At 34.9% G+C, this 21,170-nt stretch overlaps 1 protein-coding gene across 1 annotated transcript; it reads left to right on the top strand.

The window, feature by feature from the left end:
• Positions 1 to 2,906: 2,906 nt before the first annotated feature.
• On the top strand, positions 2,907 to 20,663 carry LOC141674663 (uncharacterized). Its single transcript, XM_074481369.1, has 2 exons — positions 2,907 to 3,717; positions 19,918 to 20,663. The coding sequence occupies exons 1-2, from the start codon at positions 2,907 to 2,909 to the stop codon at positions 20,661 to 20,663; spliced, it is 1,557 nt and encodes a 518-aa protein (XP_074337470.1).
• The last annotated feature ends 507 nt before the right edge of the window (positions 20,664 to 21,170 follow it).

The raw sequence follows: 21,170 nt of genomic DNA, 5'->3' as shown, positions 1-21,170 counted from the left end.
TGATATTATTTAATTTTAGAGGGATTATATTATGTTACAATCATAATCATATTATAAAGAAATTCTTCCTTTTAAATTAAATATTTCAAATCAATAATCAATAATCAGATGATTCCCAGATCGGGTGGAGCATTGTCAAGAGGCGTCACTTAATAACCCTTTCTTACAGATAGAAATCTGTTGTTGACAGAATCATCCTTCCTCTCATATCGAAAATTCATATTCAATTACGTGTTTCACAAACACAAGAATCTCATGATTGTATTCATAATATTGTTCTTAAGGTTATGAAACAATTTCACTATACTAGGTTGTCTAACAAACGCCTTATGTTCATTTAAGTTCACCTAAATCTATCATCGCATGATAAACTAAGCATATATCACATATATCAACATGAATAAACATCAAGGTAGGCATGTTACATCATCTAGCACATTAGTCTAAGCATTATACATCTCTATGTATCACATGAAGCATTTAAAATCAATTTAAACAATCAAAAACATCTTTAAAATACTTCATGAAATATAAAAAGTTCAAAACTTTTATATAAACTAAAATTGATCACTCCATTAGATCCGTCTCGGAAAAACGAATCCAACGGTATATTACACGCCCAAAACGGAGTTACGAAACTCCCAGAAAATCAATTTTAAAATCAACAGAAGGGTTGTAACGCATTACAGGAACGCGTTATAGGACCTGTAACGCATTCCGGTGATGCGTTACACACCTTTTCAGCCATTAAAGGGTGTAACGCATTCCGTGAATGCGCCACAGGTGTGTAACGCATTCCCGGAATGCGTTACACCCCTATTTTTTTTTTTTAATTTTCTGCAGCATCCGCCGTTTTCTCTCTCCTCGAATTATGTGCCGCCGTACGGTGCTGTCAACTCTGTCTTCTTTGTAACAGTAGAAAAATAGCAGACACAAATATGCAGATGTACAGATAAAAGCAAATATATATACTTACAAATAATATATATGATTTATTTAATTACGAATTTTAATTGAAACAACTTCAAAAATTCATAATAAAAAATCTATACATCCTAAAATTATGAAAAAAATACCCAGACGATCTACAACACTTGTAGAACCCAGATCAACATTCAAAAATATTCTGAGAAATGATTTCTCATCAGAAAAAATTAATCCATAATATAACTTGTAAAAATCATAATTACTTCATACAAGTACATAAAATTCTGAAATTTTTACCACAGATCTATATGCATACAACCTATGCTCTGATACCAATGTTGAATTTTAAACACAGCGGGGCATGGCAAAACACTTTTACACATACAAAAATCCAAATAAAAGCATACAGATCATGAATAAAAATTCGAGGGATCGAATCTAACCTTTAAAATTAATTCGGAGACAACGATCAGAGATCCTTAGCAGTTGCTCCTCAAGTGTGAAGCACTCCATCGGTATCCACCAAGAAAACGATGTTAAGGAGGAGGAAGGAGGTGGAGAGAATTGAGTTTTCCAAACTTTTTGGGTTTTCGGGTTCGATGTGGGTTAGAATAAAATAGGGTCTATAATAGTGTATTTATAGGCAAAATTTTCAGCTGAAATTTTCCCATAAATAATATTATTATTATCCCATTTATTATTCTCATTAATAATTAAAACACCTTTTAATTATTAATCCTTTTTCTAAATACTTTAGAAATAATTCTCTCTCTTGATTTAATTTCCAAAAATTAAATCCTTAATTAATAATATTAAGAACTTTTCTTAATTAATTTATAATCAATTAAATCTCATTTAATCAATTATTAAATTTGCCAATTAATTATTTATTTCATAAATAAATAATTATTAGCCATTATTAATTAATTGCTCCACCATTAAATCATTCTCTTTTTATGGTGTGACCCTGTAGGTTCAATATTAAGCCGGTAGTAGAAATAAATAATAATAAAACTATTTTATCATTATTTATATAAATTCTCTAATTTATTAAATATGATTAATTAATTAATCACATTTATTCTACATCGTGAGTGATGCTTCTCAACATATCGCGACTATCTGGATAATATGAATTCACTGCTTAGAATACCAAGAACCTGTCAGTGAATAGTTACCGTATAATAAACTCCTTTTACCCTACAATGTCCCGATTAAATACAAGGCATGGATCTCATGTCAAGCCTATCTAATTCAATCACTTGCTTACCATTTACTATGCGTAGTTCTATGCAAATTAGAAACTCCTTTCTAATTTCATTCACTCTGGCCAGAGATTCCTGAACTAGCATAAGTGGATCAGCCTTGAACATTCGCTTCCTTCACTGGAAGGGGTAGATCCTTTATTGATCATACACTATCTTCGTGTACAAATTCCTATACCCAGAAGAGCCCTAATAATTGTCCCTGGAGACTAAGAACTAAACCAAAGCATAGTTAAGTGTACACAAGATGACTATGATGACCTCAAGTCCAAGGATACCTGTACAACTATCACTAAGCGAACAACTGCTGACACGTGAGTGAACTCCATCAGTTGTTCAGCTAGGCGAGTCATGTTCAGTGAACTTATTCTATAATAAGCACCTACATACTAGCTATAGTGTCACCACACAAATGTCTATGAGAACAGACATCCTTCATAATGAAGCAAGCATAGTATGTACCGATCTTTGCGGATTATTAATTACCAGTTAGTAATCCTATGACCAGGAACTATTTAAGTTTAGAGTTATCATCTTTTTAGGTCTCACTATTATGATCTCATCATAATCCATAAAAAGCTTTACTCTAAACTATGGTATATCTTATTTAAACACTTAAATAGATAGAGCCCGTAATAAAAACAAAACAAGTCTTTTATTAATATCAATGAAATCAAAACAGATTACATAAAAGTTATTCCTAAATCCTAATACATGATTGGACTTAGGACATTTTCCTTTCAACAAAGGTCTAAGCATCTCTGGTTGCGCGAAGGGGACCAAAACAGCAAATTTTTTCATCTCGCAACAAAAAAAAGGAGAAAGGCTAATCAAATCAATTTTCTGAATAATAATAATGGTGAAAGAGTGCAGTGGGACTCTGGATTGGAAGAAACAATGACTGGGTATTTCTCTCATCTTTTCACTGCCACGTACACGGAGTGGGAGAGAGTCATCTCTTGTGTGAGAAGCAAGGTGACTACGGAGCAGAATATGATGATGTTGGCTGAGGTCGAAGAGAAGGAGGTTAAGGCTGCGCTTTTTAATATGCATCCGGATAAGTCCCCATGTCCAGATGGAATGAGCCCGAGATTATACCAGAAGTGTTGGCCAATTGTTAAAAAGGATGTGGTGGAGCTAGTAAAGCAGTTTTTTGACACAGGTATCATACATGACCATCTCAAGCTTACTAATATAGCTTTAATTCCTAAGAAGCAGAATCCTATGGTTATGACTGATTTAAGACCTATATCTCTTTGTAATGTTATTTACAAAGTTATATCAAAGGTTCTAGCTAATCGATTGAAACAGGTTCTAGACTATGTGATCTCAGATTCTCAGAGCGCTTTTATCCCGGGAAGGCTGATAACTAATAATATTATGGTCGCTTTTGAAGTCATGCATTACATGAAACGTAAATCGAGAGGAAAAGAAGCTTGGATGGCATTAAAAGTCGATATGTCAAAAGCATATGACAGGGTCGAGTGGAGTTTTTTGCAGGCTACCTTGTTGATGAAAGGAATATGTCCTAAGTTCAATCATGTATTAGGATTTAGGAATAACTTTTTATGTAATCTGTTTTGATTTCATTGATATTAATAAAAGACTTGTTTTGTTTTTATTACGGGCTCTATCTATTTAAGTGTTTAAATAAGATATACCATAGTTTAGAGTAAAGCTTTTTATGGATTATGATGAGATCATAATAGTGAGACCTAAAAGATGATAACTCTAAACTTAAATAGTTCCTGGTCGTAGGATTACTAACTGGTAATTAATAATCCACAAAGATCGGTACATACTATACTTGCTTCATTATGAATGATGTCTGTTCTCATAGACATTTGTGTGGTGACACTATAGCTAGTATGTAGGTGCTTATTATAGAAAAAGTTCACTGAACATGACTCGCACAGCTGAACAACTGATGGAGTTCACTCACGTGTCAGCAGTTATTCACATAGTGATAGTTGTACAAGTATCCTTAGACTTGAGGTCATCATAGTCATCTTGTGTACACTGAACTATGCTTTGGTTCAGTTCTTAGTCTCCAGGGACAATTATTAGGGCTCTACTGGGTATAGGAATTTGTACACGAAGATAGTGTATGATCAATATAGGATCTATCCCTTCCAGTGAAGGAAGCGAATGTTCAAGGCTGATCCACTTATGCTAGTTCAGGAATCTCTGGCCAGAGTGAATGAAATTAGAAAGGAGTTTCTAATTTGCATAGAACTACGCATAGTAAATGGTAAGCAAGTGATTGAATTAGATAGGCTTGACACGAGATCCATGCCTTGTATTTAATTAGACATTGTAGGGAAGAAGGAGTTTATTGTACGGTAACTATTCACTGAATAGGTTCTTGGTATTCTAAGCAGTGAATTCATATTATCCGGATAGTCGCGATATGCTGAGAAGTATCCCTCACGATGTAGAATAAATGTGATTAATTAATTAATCATATTTAATAAATTAGAGAATTTATATAAATAATGATAAAATAGTTTTATTATTATTTATTTCTACTACCGGCTTAATATTGAACCTACAGGGTCACACCATAGAAAGAGAATGATTTTATGGTGGAGGAATTAATTAATAATGGCTAATAATTATTTATTTATGAAATAAATAATTAATTGGAAAATTTAATAATTGATTAAATGAGATTTAATTGATTATAAATTAATTAAGAAAAGTTCTTAATATTATTAAATTAAGGATTTAATTTTTTGAAATTAAATCAAGAGAGAGAATTATTTCTAAAGTGTTTAGAAAAAGGATTAATAATTAAAAGGTGTTTTAATTATTAATGAGAATAATAAATGGGATAATAATAATAATTTTTATGAGAAAATTTCAGCTGAAAATTTTGCCTATAAATATACTATTATAGACCCTATTTTTATCTGAACCCAAAAAAAACCCAAAAGTTTTAGAAAACCAAATTCTCTCCACCTCCTCCTCCTCCTTAACGTCGTTTTCTTGGTGGATACCGGTGGAGTGCTTCACGTTTGAGGAGCAGCTGCTAAGGATCTCCGAACGTTGCTATTGGATCGCATATTAAAGGTTAGTAATCGATCCCTATATTTTTACCACGATTTATATGCTTTTATTTGGATTTTTTATGTTTAAAAGTGTTTTGTCATGCCTCCGCTGCGATTAAAATCCAACAATGGTATCAGAGCATAGGTTGTATGCATATAGATCTGTGGTAAAAATTTCAGAATTTTATTTGATTGTATGAATTAATTATGATTTTTACAAGTTATATCATGGATTAATTTTGTCTGATGAGAAATCGTTTCTCAGAATAATTTTGAATGTTGATCTGGGTTCTACAAGTATTTTAGATCGTCTGGGTATTTTTTTCATAATTTTAGGATGTATAGATTTTTTATTATGAATTTTTGAAGATCTTGTAATTAAATTCGTAATTAAATAAACACATATATATATTATTATTTGTTAGTATGTATATATATATATCTGTACATCTGCATATGTTGTTGCTGCTGTGTTGATTCTGTTGGATTTTAAACGCAGCGGGGGCATGGCAAAACACTTTTACACATACAAAATCCAAATAAAAGCATATAAATCGTGAATAAAAATTCGAGGGATCGAATCTAACCTTTTAAAATAATTCGGAGACAACGATCAGAGATCCTTAGCAGTTGCTCCTCAAGTGTGAAGCACTCCACCGGTATCCACCAAGAAAACGATGTTAAGGAGGAGGAAGGAGGTGGAGAGAATTGGGTTTTCTAAACTTTTTGGGTTTTGTGTGGGTTGGAATAAAATAGGGACTATAATAGTGTATTTATAGGCAAAATTTTCAGCTGAAATTTTTCCATAAATAATATTATTATTATCCCATTTATTATTCTCATTAATAATTAAAACACCTTTTAATCATTAATCCTTTTTCTAAATACTTTAGAAATAATTCTCTCTTGATTTAATTTCCAAAAATTAAATCCTTTAATTATTAATATTAAGAACTTTTCTTAATTAATTTATAATCAATTAAATCTCATTTAATCAATTATTAAATTTGCCAATTAATTATTTATTTCACAAATAAATAATTATTAGCCATTATTAATTAATTTCTCCACCATTAAATCATTCTCTTTTTATGGTGTGACCCTGTAGGTTCAATATTAAGCCGGTAGTAGAAATAAATAATAATAAAACTATTTTATCATTATTTATATAAATTCTCTAATTTATTAAATATGATTAATTAATTAATCTCATTTATTCTACATCGTGAGGGATACTTCTCAGCATATCGCGACTATCCGGATAATATGAATTCACTGCTTAGAATATCAAGAACCTATTCAGTGAATAGTTACCGTACAATAAACTCCTTCTACCCTACAATGTCCCGATTAAATACAAGGCATGGATCTCGTGTCAAGCCTATCTAATTCAATCACTTGCTTACCATTTACTATGCGTAGTTCTATGCAAATTAGAAACTCCTTTCTAATTTCATTCACTCTGGCCAGAGATTCCTGAACTAGCATAAGTGGATCAGCCTTGAACATTCGCTTTCTTCACTGGAAGGGGTAGATCCTTTATTGATCGTACACTATCTTCGTGTACAAATTCCTATACCCAGAAGAGCCCTAATAATTGTCCCTGGAGATTAAGAACTAAACCAAAGCATAGTTCAGTGTACACAAGATGACTATGATGACCTCAAGTCTAAGGATACTTGTACAACTATCACTAAGCGAACAACTGCTGACACGTGAGTGAACTCCATCAGTTGTTCAGCTAGGCGAGTCATGTTCAGTGAACTTATTCTATAATAAGCACCTACATACTAGCTATAGTGTCACCACACAAATGTCTATGAGAACAGACATCCTTCATAATGAAGCAAGCATAGTATGTACCGATCTTTGCGAATTATTAATTACCAGTTAGTAATCCTATGACCAGGAACTATTTAAGTTTAGAGTTATCATCTTTTTAGGTCTCACTATTATGATCTCATCATAATCCATAAAAAGCTTTACTCTAAACTATGGTATATCTTATTTAAACACTTAAATAGATAAAGCTCGTAATAAAACAAAACAAGTCTTTATTAATATCAATGAAATCAAAACAGATTACATAAAAGTTATTCCTAAATCCTTATACATGATTGGACTTAGGACATATACCTTTCAATCTCCCACTAGTACTAAACCCAATCACTCTGGTATATAATACCCATCTTGTCTTTATGACAATTAAAGTGACTTTCATAAAGTAGCTTTGTGAGTGGGTCTGCTATGTTGTTATGTGTGTCAACTCTAATTCAATACAATACAAGAAATGTTACCGCGCTCCCACTAACCCTTTTGTAAACGCATGGTTCATCTACGTTTTTTTGATAAAATCAAACTCTTTGATTGTCTCATCAAAACGAAAGTTCCATCTTTCGAGAAGCTTGCTTTAAACCACATATGGTTCACAGCAGCTTACACACTAGGTTTTCATTTCCCTTGGAAAGAAAACCATCTGGCTATTTGCCAGATCACATAGTCGTAGTAAACAGCATTCGCAAGCAAAATCCGAACTGATTTTAACAGGGCTACAGGTAAAAGGTTTCATCAAAGTCAATCCATTGCCTTTGTTTGAATCCTTTTCCCAAAAGCCTGGCCTTAAAGGTCTCCACCTGGCCATCTGCTATAATCTATCTTTTGTATACCGTATACATAGATTCCATTCTGGATTTCATGGCACTATACCATTTCTCTGAGTCAACACTACTCATAGACTCATTATAGGTCACAGGGTCGTCATCATCAATGATCGACAACTCATTGTCATTCTCAATGACAAGGCCATATTTCCTCTCAGGTTGGCGAGACACTCTCCCTGACCTATGAATGGGCTGTTCCACAAAAGGTTGTTCAGTCAGAACAGGTGTTTCCACTTGATCCGTAGTAGTTTATGCTTCTTGAACTTCATCAAGTTCAATTTTGCTCCCACTGTTTTCTTCAAGGATAAACTCCTTTTCCAAGAAGGTAGCATGTCTGGAGACAAACACCCGATGATCGGTGCAAAAGTAATACCCTAAAGTCTCTTTAGGATATCCCACAAAACTACATTTTACGGATCGATATTCCAGCTTATCTGGGTCAACTTACTTGACATAAGCTGGACATCCCCAAATCTTAACGTGTTTAAGACTCGGTTTCCTTTCTTTCCATATCTCATACGGAGTTTGAGGAACAGATTTGAAAAGCACCTTATTCAGTAAATATGCTGAGGTTTCCAATGCATAACCCCATAGGAATACTGGAAGATTTGCATAGCTCATCATGGACAGAACTATGTCTAACAAAGTTCGATATCTCCTTTCAGATACTAATCTGGAGGAGTCCACTGGGAGACTATACCATTTACTTTGAGATAATCTAGAAACACTCCATTAAAGTATTCACCATCTCGATCTAATCGAAGAATTATAATACTATGTTTGGTTTGTTTCTCCACTTCATACTTATATTCTTTGAAACTTTCAAAGGCCTCAGACTTGTGTTTCATCAAACACATATCCGAATCCAGATCTATCATCTATGAAAGTAATGAAGTATGAAAATCCACCCATGGCTTGCGTAGACATCGGTCCACATACATCTGTGTGTACCATTCCTAGCAAATTTGCAGCCCTCTCTCCATGTCTACTAAATGGAGACTGCAGTGCCACAACGAAGTGAGATTTTCATCATCCCTTTTCTTTTATTAGTTTGTTCAATCTGAAGTAAATTATGTCACATATATACAGACCATTATTTAAAGTACCACGTCCATAAAGAATATTATCTCTAAGAATAGAACATGAAAATCCAGCCAAGTCTAATATGGGAATAATATTCCTCACAATCGAGGGAACAAAATAACAATTATTTAAAACAATAGTCTTGCCCGTAGGCATATGTAAATGAAATGATTCTACATCTTCAGCAGCAACTCTTGCTCCATTTCCATCAGTAGAATCACCTCCTCTTCCTCAAGAGTCCTACTTCTCCTTGGTCCCTGCAACAAATTGTAGATTTGAGAACCATAGGCGGTATCTAATACCCAAGTAGAAATTTGATTTAATGACATATTCACTTCTATCATGAACATACCTGAATCAGAAGCGGTAGTCTCACTACCCTTCTTCTTCTTCAATTCTGCAAGGTAAACCTTGCAGTTCCTCTTCCAGTGCCCCACCTTGTTACAGTGAAAGCAAACAACTTTGCTCTTGGGGTCTTCAGCTTTTGGTGGAACCGGCATTTTCTCACCTACTTTCTTCTTCTTGGAAGGGTTCCTCTTCCTTTTCTTAGGATTGGAACCTTCACCAATTAGAAGAACAGAACTCTTCTTAGGGGGAAAATTCGATTCCGCAGTCTTCAACATGTTGTGGAGTTCAAGCAGGCTGACATCCAACTTATTCATGTGAAAGTTCACAACAAACTGCGAGAACGAACTCGGAAGCGATTGCAAGACCAAGTCTTGGCTCAGCTCCCCATCCATGGCAAAACCAAGTTGTCCAAGACGTTCAATCAAATTGATCATCTTAAGTACATGGTCATTCACAGATGATCCCTCAGACATCCTACAACCGAACAGCTCCTTCGATATCTCATATCGAGCTGTCCTCCCTGCCACATCATACAACTCTTGTAGATGGATGAGGATAGTGTGAGCATCCATATGCTCATGTTGCTTCTGTAGCTCAATGTTCATGGAAGCTAGCATGATGCATTGAGCAACATTTGCATCATCTATCCACTTACGATACACAACATGTTCATCATTATGCGCATCGCTAGCAGGTTCAGTAGGCTTAGGTGAGTCAATCACGTATTCCAGCTTCTCAATCCTGAGAACAATTCTCAAGTTTCGAAGCCAGTCAGCATAATTAGGACCAGTCAATTTGTGAGCATCTAGTATGCTCCTGAGTGATAGTGCAGAAGACATAATGTATATTGTAAATCTGTAAATGATAAACACATAACAACACTTAGCAAATATTCGATTTCATTTTAAAACACTATATGAATCGGGTCTTTATTCATAAGTGGCTCCCACTAGTTTATCTAATTTATTCAACCCCCTACGTGAAAAATTAAGCATTCATAATGCTAGTGGGAATAGGGATCCTACATTCCATTACACAACCCCGGCTGTGGCACGAAACGCCATGTAATGTTCAATAGGCAGACAACTCTTATCAATTACATCTAATGTTATTCCCTAATCAAACTTTAGCCTCTTGAATAATTGAGTCACGGTTGTGGCACGACAAACTCAATATTCTAAGTCAAGTCTAACCCAACATTCCGTACAATTGAATCAGTCCCCAAAGGCCGACGGCTGTGGCACGTAACGTCCTTTAGATTCTTATTCAATGTACACATCTCTATGTAATAGACAAGTATTTCTTACTTCGAAATCAAAGCCCTCGGCAGTGGCACGAAACGACAATGATTTAAAAATAAGAACTACTTTCTATCATGTTGGAAGGCTATGACCGACACAAGCCCGTTGTATCATTGGCCAATTACTACTTGATATTATTTAATTTTAGAGGGATTATATTACGTTACAATCATAATCATATTATAAAGAGATTCTTCCTTTTAAATTAAATATTTCAAATCAATAATCAATAATCAGATGATTGCCAGATCGGGTGGAGCATTGTCAAGAGGCGTCACTTAATAACCCTTTCTTACAGATAGAAATCTGTTGTTGACAGAATCATCCTTTCTCTCATATCGAAAATTCATATTCAATTACGTGTTTCACAAACACAAGAATCTCATGATTGTATTCATAATATTATTATTAAGGTTATGAAACAATTTCACTATACTAGGTTGTCTAACAAACGCCTTATGTTTATTTAAGTTCACCTAAATCTATCATCGCATGATAAACTAAGCATATATCACATATATCAACATGAATAAACATCAAGGTAGGCATGTTACATCATCTAGCACATTAGTCTATGCATTATACATCTCTATATATCACATGAAGCATTTAAAAACAATTAAAATAGTCAAAAACAACTTTAAAACACTTCATGGAAATATAAACAGTTCAAAACTTTTATATAAACTAAAATTGATCACTCCATTAGATCCGTCTCGGAAAAACGAATCCAACGGTATATTGCACGCCCAAAACGGAGTTACGAAACTCCCAGAAAATCAATTTTAAAATCAACAGACGGGCTGTAACGCATTACAGGAACGCGTTACAATCCCTGTCACGCATTCCGGTGCTGCGTTACAAGGGTGTAACGCATTCCGTGAATGCCCCACAGGTGTGTAACGCATTCCCGGAATGCGTTACACCCCTATATTTTATTTTTTATTTTTTCAGTAGCCGCCGCCTGCTTTTCTGTCTCGAACTCCGCGCCTGACATACCTGACACCCGTACCCTTTCTTTCCGTGCTTTTCCACAGGTGATACAGAATAGCAGATATGTACTTTACATACAAACTATCAAATTATATATATATATATATAATTTATTTAATTACGAATTTAATTGCTAGAACTTCAAAAATTCATAATAAAAAATCTATACATCATAAAATTATGAAAAAATACCCAGACGATCTACAATACTTGTAGAACCCATATCAACATTCAAAATTATTCTGAGAAACGATTTCTCACCAGACAAAATTAATCCATAATATAACTTGTAAAAATCATAATTAATTCATACAAGCATATAAAATTCTGAAATTTTTACCACAGATCTATATGCATACAACCTATGCTCTGATACCAATGTTGGATTTTAAACGCAGCGGGGGCATGGAAAAATACTTTTACACATACAAAATCCAAATAAAAGCATATAAATCGTGAATAAAAATTCGAGGGATCGAATCTAACCTTTTAAAATAATTCGGAGACAAGGATCAGAGATCCTTAGCAGTTGCTTCTCAAGTGTGAAGCACTCCACCGGTATCCACCAAGAAAACGATGTTAAGGAGGAGGGAGGAGGTGGAGAGAATTGGGTTTTCCAAACTTTTTGGGTTTTGTGTGGGTTGGAATAAAATAGGGTCTATAATAGTGTATTTATAGGCAAAATTTTCAGCTGAAATTTTCCCATAAATAATATTATTATTATCCAATTTATTATTGTCATTAATAATTAAAACACCTTTTAATCATTAATCCTTTTTCTAAACACTTTAGAAATAATTCTCTCTTGATTTAATTTCCAAAAATTAAATCCTTTAATTAATAATATTAAAAACTTTTCTTAATTAATTTATAATCAATTAAATCTCATTTAATCAATTATTAAATTTGCCAATTAATTATTTATTTCATAAATAAATAATTATTAGCCATTATTAATTAATTCCTCCACCATTAAATCATTCTCTTTTTATGGTGTGACCCTGTAGGTTCAATATTAAGCCGGTAGTAGAAATAAATAATAATAAAACTATTTTATCATTATTTATATAAATTCTCTAATTTATTAAATATGATTAATTAATTAATCACATTTATTCTACATCGTGAGGGATACTTCTCAGCATATCGCGACTATCCGGATAATATGAATTCACTGCTTAGAATATCAAGAACCTATTCAGTGAATAGTTACCGTACAATAAACTCCTTCTACCCTACAATGTCCCGATTAAATACAAGGCATGGATCTCGTGTCAAGCCTATCTAATTCAATCACTTGCTTATCATTTATAATGCGTAGTTCTATGCAAATTAGAAACTCCTTTCTAATTTCATTCACTCTGGCCAGAGATTCCTGAACTAGCATAAGTGGATCAGCCTTGAACATTCGCTTCCTTCACTGGAAGGGGTAGATCCTTTATTGATCATACACTATCTTCGTGTACAAATTCCTATAGCCAGAAGAGCCCTAATAATTGTCCCTGGAGACTAAGAACTAAACCAAAGCATAGTTCAGTGTACACAAGATGACTATGATGACCTCAAGTCTAAGGATACTTGTACAACTATCACTAAGCGAACAACTGCTGACACGTGAGTGAACTCCATCAGTTGTTCAGCTAGGCGAGTCATGTTCAGTGAACTTATTCTATAATAAGCACCTACATACTAGCTATAGTGTCACCACACAAATGTCTATGAGAACAGACATCCTTCATAATGAAGCAAGCATAGTATGTACCGATCTTTGCGAATTATTAATTACCAGTTAGTAATCCTATGACCATGAACTATTTAAGTTTAGAGTTATCATCTTTTTAGGTCTCACTATTATGATCTCATCATAATCCATAAAAAGCTTTACTCTAAACTATGGTATATCTTATTTAAACACTTAAATAGATAAAGCCCGTAATAAAAACAAAACAAGTCTTTATTAATATCAATGAAATCAAAACAGATTACATAAAAGTTATTCCTAAATCCTTATACATGATTGGACTTAGGACATATACCTTTCAGATTGCTGCACGGTAAAAGAGAAGACACATAACAGGTACGGCAATAAAGAAAGAAATCAGGCAAAGGTACAGAGTAGAGGGACAGGCGCGTGCAGAGCACGCAGAAGGGGGTGTCGCGTATTCCGGGAATGCGTTACACCCTGTGGCACATTCACGGAATGCGTTACACCTTTTAATTGGTTAAAAGGGTTGTAACGCATCACCGGAATGCGTTACAGGGCTTGTAATGCGTTCCTGTAATGCGTTACAGCCCGACTGTTTACATTAAAATTGATTTTCTGGGAGTTTCGTAACTCCGTTTTACGCGTGCAATATACCGTTGGATTCGTTTTTCCGAGATGGATCTAATGGAGTGATCAATTTTAGTTTATATAAAGTTTTGAACTGTTTATATTTCCGAAAGTGCTTTAAAGCTGTTTTTAACTGTTTTTAATTGCTTTTAAATGCTTCATGTGATACATAGAGATGTATAATGCTTAGACTAATGTGCTAGATGATATAACATGCCTACCTTGATTTTTATCATGTTTATATATGTGATATATGCTTAGTTTATCATGCGATGATAGATTTAGGTGAACTTAAATGAACATAAGGCGTTTGTTAGACAACCTAGTATAGTGAAATTATTTCATAACCTTAATAACAATATTATGAATACAATCATGAGATTCTTGTGTTTGTGAAACACGTAATTGAATATTAATTTTCGATATGAGAGAAAGGATGATTCTGTCAACAACAGATTTCTATCTGTAAGAAAGGGTTATTAAATGACGCCTCTTGACAATGCTCCACCCGATCTGGGAATCATCTGATTATTGATTATTGATTTGAAATATTTAATTTAAAAGGAAGAATCTCTTTATAATATGATTATGATTGTAACGTAATATAATCCCTCTAAAATTAAATAATATCAAGTAGTAATTGGCCAATGATACAACGGGCTTGTGTCGGTCATAGCCTTCCAACATGATAGAAAGTAGTTTTTATTTTTGAATCATTGTCGGTTCGTGCTACAGTCGAGGGCTTTGATTTCGAAATAAAAAATACTTGTCTATTACATAGAGATGTGTACATTGAATAAAAATCTAAAGGTCGGTACGTGCCACAGCCGTGGGCCTTTGGGGACTGATTCAACTGTACGGAATGTTGGGTTAGACTTGACTTAGAATATTGAGTTTGTCGTGCCACAGCCGAGACTCAATTATTCAAGAGGCTAAAGTTAGATTAGGGAATAACATTAGATGTAATTGACAAGAGTTGTCTGCCTATTGAACATTACATGGCGTTTCGTGCCACAGCCGGGGTTGTGTAATGGAATGTAGGATCCCTATTCCCACTAGCATTATGAATGATTAATTCTTCACGTAGGGGGTTGAATAAATTAGATAAACTAGTGGGAGCCACTTATGAATAAAGACCCGATTCATATAGTGTTTTAAAATGAAATCGAATATTTGCTAAGTGTTGTTATGTGTTTATCATTTACAGATTTACAATATATATTATGTCTTCTACACTATCACTCAGGAGCATACTAGATGCTCACAAATTGACTGGTCCTAATTATGCTGACTGGCTTCGAAACTTGAGAATTGTTCTCAGGATTGAGAAGCTGGAATACGTGATTGACTCACCTAAGCCTACCGAACCTGCTAGCGATGCGCATAATAATGAACATGTTGTGTATCGTAAGTGGATAGATGATGCAAATGTTGATCAATGCATCATGCTAGCTTCCATGAACATTGAGCTACGGAAGCAACATGAGCATATGGATGCTCACACTATCCTCATGCATCTACAAGAGTTGTATGATGTGGCGGGGAGGACAGCTCGATATGAGATATCGAAGGAGCTGTTCGGTTGTAGGATGTCTGAGAGATCATCTGTGAATGACCATGTACTTAAGATGATCAATTTGATTGAACGTCTTGGACAACTTGGTTTTGCCATAGATGGGGAGCTGAGCCAAGACTTGGTCTTGCAATCGCTTCCGAGTTCGTTCTCGCAGTTTGTTGTGAACTTTCACATGAATAAGTTGGATGTCAGCCTGCCTGAACTCCACAACATGTTGAAGACTGCGGAATCGAATTTTCCCCTAAGAAGAGTTCTGTTCTTCTAATTGGTGAAGGTTCCAATCCTAAGAAAAGGAAGAGGAACTCTTCCAAGAAGATGAAAGTAGGTGAAGAAAAGTCGGTTCCACCAAAAGCTGAAGACCCCAAGAGCAAAGTTGTTTGCTTTCACTGTAACAAGGTGGGGCACTGGAAGAGGAACTGCAAGGTTTACCTTGCAGAATTGAAGAAGAAGAAGGGTAGTGAGACTACCGCTTCTGATTCAGGTATGTTCATGATAGAAGTGAATATGTCATTAAATCAAATTTCTACTTGGGTATTAGATACCGCATGTGGTTCTCATATCTGCAATTTGTTGCAGGGACCAAGGAGAAGTAGGACTCTTGAGGAAGAGGAGGTGATTCTACTGATGGGAAATGGAGCAAGAGTTGCTGCTGAAGATGTAGAATCATTTCATTTACACAGGCCTACGGGCAAGACTATTGTTTGAAATAATTGTTATTTTGTTCCCTCAATTGTGAGGAATATTATTCCCATGTTAGACTTGGATGGATTTTCATTTATTATTGAGAATAATGAATGTTCTATTCTTAGAGATAATATTCTTTATGGACATGGTGCTTTAAATAACGTTCTGTATAAATGTGACATAATTTACTTCAGATTGAACAAACTAATAAAAGAAAAGGGATGATGAAAATCTCACTTTATTGTGGCACTGCAGTCTCCATTTAGTAGACATGGAGAGAGGACTGCAAATTTGCTAGGAATGGTACACACAGATGTATGTGGACCAATGTCTAAGCAAGCCATGGGTGGATTTTCATACTTCATTACTTTCATAGATGATAGATCTAGATTCGGATATGTGTTTGATGAAACACAAGTCTGAAGCCTTTGAAAAGTTCAAAGAGTATAAGTATGAAGTGGAGAAACAAACCAAACATAGTATTATAATTCTTCGATTTGATCGAGGTGGTGAATACTTTAATGGAGTGTTTCTAGATTATCTCAAAGTAAATGGTATAGTCTCCCAGTGGACTCCAGATTAGTATCTGAAAGGAGAAATCGAACTTTGTTAGACATAGTTCGGTCCATGATGAGCTTTGAGAATCTTCCAGTATTCCTATGGGGTTATGCATTGGAAACCTCAGCATATTTACTGAATAAGGTGTCTTCCAAATCTGTTCCTCAAACTCTGTATGAGATATGGAAAGAAAGGAAACCGAGTCTTAAACACGTTAAGATTTGTGGATGTCCAGCTTATGTCAAGTAAGTTGACCCAGATAAGTTGGAATATCGATTCGTAAAATGTAGTTTTGTGGGATATCCTAAAGAGACTTTAGGGTATTACTTTTACACCGATCATCGGGTGTTTGTCTCCAGACATGCTACCTTCTTGGAAAAGGAGTTTATCCTTGAAGGAAACAGTGGGAGCAAAATTGAACTTGATGAAGTTCAAGAAGCACAAACTACTACGGATCAAGTGGAAACACCTGTTCTGACTGAACAACCTTTTGTGGAATAGCCCATTTATAGAACAAGGAGAGTGTCTCGCCAACCTGAGAGGTAATATGGCCTTGTCATTGAGAATGACAATGAGTTGTCGATCATTGATGATGACGACCCTGTGACCTATAATGAGGCTATGAGTAGTGTTGACTCAGAGAAATGGCATAGTGCCATGAAATCCGGAATGGAACCTATGTATACGGTATACGAAAGAATGATTAGAGCAGATGGCCAGGTGGAGACCTATAAGGCCAGGCTTTTGGCAATAGGATTCAAACAAAGGCAATGGATTGACTTTGATGAAACCTTTTACCTGTAGCCCTGTTAAAATCAGTTCGGATTTTGCTTGCGATTGCTGCTTACTACGACTATGAGATCTGGCATATAGCCAGATGGTTTTCTTTCCAAGGGAAATGAAAACCTAGTGTGTAAGCTGCTGCGAACCATATGTGGTTTAAAGCAAGCTTCTCGAAAGATGAAACATTCGTTTTGATGAGACAATCAAAGAGTTTGATTTTATCAAAAACGCATATGAACCATGCGTCTACAAAAGGGTTAGTGGGAGCGCGGTAACATTTCTTGTATTGTATTGAAATAGAGTTGACACACATAATAACGTAGCAGACTCACTCACAAAGCTACTTTCTGAAAGTCACTTTGATCGTCATAAAGACTAGATGGGTATTAGATACCAGAGTGATTGACTTTAGTACAAGTGGGAGATTGAAAGGAATATGTCCTAAGTCCAATCATGTATTAGGATTTAGGAATAACTTTTTATGTAATCTGTTTTGATTTCATTGATATTAATAAAAGACTTATTTTGTTTTCATTACGGGCTCTATCTATTTAAGTGTTTAAATAAGATATACCATAGTTTAGAGTAAAGCTTTTTATGGATTGTGATGAGATCATAATAGTGAGACCTAAACGATGATAACTCTAAACTTAAATAGTTCCTAGTCGTAGGATTACTAACTGGTAATTAATAATCCGCAAAGATCGGTACATACTATGCTTGCTTCATTATGAAGGATGTCTGTTCTCATAGACATTTATGTGGTGACACTATAGCTAGTATGTAGGTGCTTATTATAGAATAAGTTCACTGAACATGACTCGCTTAGCTGAACAACTGATGGAGTTCACTCACGTGTCAGCAGTTGTTCATATAGTGATAGTTGTACAAGTATCCTTAGACTTGAGGTCATCATAGTCATCTTGTGTACACTGAACTATGCTTTGGTTCAGTTCTTAGTCTCCAGGGATAATTATTAGGGCTCTACTGGGTATAGGAATTTGTACACGAAGATAGTGTATGATCAATATAGGATCTACCCCTTCCAGTGAAGGAAGCGAATGTTCAAGGCTGATCCACTTATGCTAGTTCAGGAATCTCTGGCCAGAGTAAATGAAATTAGAAAGGAGTTTCTAATTTACATAGAACTACGTATAGTAAATGGTAAGCAAGTGATTGAATTAGATAGGCTTGACACGAGATCCATGCCTTGTATTTAATCGGGACATTGTAGGGAAGAGGGAGTTTATTGTACGGTAACTATTCACTGAATAGGTTCTTGGTATTCTAAGCAGTGAATTCATATTATCCAGATAGTCGCGATATGCTGAGAAGTATCCCTCACGATGTAGAATAAATGTGATTAATTAATTAATCATATTTAATAAATTAGAGAATTTATATAAATAATGATAAAATAGTTTTATTATTTATTTCTACTACCGGCTTAATATTGAACCTACAGGGTCACACCATAAAAAGAGAATGATTTTATGTTGGAGGAATTAATTAATAATGGCTAATAATTATTTATTTGTGAAATAAATAATTAATTGGCAAATTTAATAATTGATTAAATGAGATTTAATTGATTATAAATTAATTAAGAAAAGTTCTTAATATTATTAATTAAGAATTTAATTTTTGGAAATTAAATCAAGAGAGAGAATTATTTCTAAAGTGTTTAGAAAAAGGATTAATAATTAAAAGGTGTTTTAAATATTAATGAGAATAATAAATGGGATAATAATAATAATTTTTATGGGAAAATTTCAGCTGAAAATTTTGCCTATAAATATACTATTATAGACCCTATTTTTATCTGAACCCAAAAAAAACCCAAAAGTTTTAGAAAACCAAATTCTCCCCACCTCCTCCTCCTCCTTAATGTCGTTTTCTTGGTGGATACCGGTGGAGTGCTTCACGTTTGAGGAGCAGCTGTTAAGGATCTCCGAACGTTGCTATTGGATCGCATATTAAAGGTTAGTAATCGATCCCTACGTTTTTACCACGATTTATATGCTTTTATTTGGATTTTGTATGTGTAAAAATGTTTTGCCATGCCTCCGCTGTGATTAAAACTTAACAGTTGAAGTTGGGATTTAATCAGAAAGTGACTAGTTTGTTTATTAGCTGCATTTCTTCAGCCCAATACCAAATATGTCATGCAGGGAGAAATTTTGGTTCGATTATTCCCACAAGAGGCCTTCGACAGGGAGACCCCCTGTCCTCTTAACTGTTTTTAATTTGTGTGGAAGGTCTTACAGCCCTGCTTAATGAATAAGAGATGAATAGCAGACTTAAAGGTATTAAAGTAGCACGTTCAGCGCCATCTATCTCCCATATGTTCTTTGCAGATGATGCGTATATTTTCTGTAATGCTAGTATGGAATGTGCTAACCATGTTGTGCAGTTACTTAGCTTATTCGAGAAGGCTTCGGGCCAACAGATTAACGTGGACAAGTCTTCTGTTTTTTTCAGCAATAATACGTGCAATTCTCTGAAACAAGATTTGTGCCACATTCTAAAGTGTAGAGAAGCCAATGATCGCAGCTTGTACTTAGGCTTGCCTAACATAATGGGGAGGAATAAGAATTCAATCTTTGGGTACATTAACGATAAGATGAATGAGAGAATTGAGGGGTGGGATAAAAAATCTCTCTCGAAAGGTGGCAAGGAAGTGCTTCTAAAAACTAAAGCACAATCTTTACCAAACTACGCCATGAGTGTTTTTTTCCTCCCTGTGCAATTGTGTCAAGACCTTGAACGGTTAATGTGTAAATACTGGTGGAGGTCGAGTCCGCAAAAGGAAAAAGGTATTCACTGGAAGAGCTGGGATAACATGAGCAAGAAAAAATTAGAGGGAGGTATGGGTTTTAGAAATGTTCGAGATTTCAATGTGGGTTTACTGGGAAATCAGGGGTGGAGACTGTTGAAATACCCGAATAAATTGGTAAACAGAGTTTTCAAAGCCCGATATTATCCTGATAGATCTTTCTTGAATGCTAAAATAGGGAGCAATCTCAGTTACATTTGGCGGAGTGTGTTGGAATCCCAGTCAGTTTTGAAACAAGGTGTGGGTTGTCGAGTTGGTAACGGGTAGACGATCAACATCACAGAAGATCCTTGGCTCCCAGTAGTAGATGATCCTTATGTCCATACTAGAAATGAATCTATTCAAAATCAGAAGGTCTCTTCTCTTCTGGAGATTGATTCTAACTGTTGGGATGTGGAGGTGGTAACAGATGTTTTCGAAAGTAGAGATGCCAGCATAATCTTAATTATTCCTCTCAACAATGATGTAGAAGATACTTGGTACTGACGTAGAGAGAAACTCGGAAATTATACGGTTAAGAGTGCGTACTTGGCAATTCAGGAGTACAAATAAATCTGGTCGAATGGTGGAAGCTAACTCAGGCTTTTGGAGGAAAATGTGGAATTTGAAAATTCCACCTAAAGTCAAAAATTTATTGTGGAGAGCATCATCGAACTGTTCGTCAACAAAAGACTTACTAAGACAGAGACAAGTGCAGATCACAGCAGTATGCCCGACCTGTAATGAATATAATGAAACTATTCTTCATTCTTTAGTTCTGTGTCCGTTTGCAGT

This window comes from Apium graveolens, chromosome 7 (genome assembly GCF_009905375.1).
Source record: "Apium graveolens cultivar Ventura chromosome 7, ASM990537v1, whole genome shotgun sequence".
In the NCBI taxonomy this organism is placed as follows: Eukaryota; Viridiplantae; Streptophyta; class Magnoliopsida; order Apiales; family Apiaceae; genus Apium; species Apium graveolens.
Note: the sequence above shows the minus strand (reverse complement) of the source record. Positions and strands in the feature narration are given on the sequence as shown.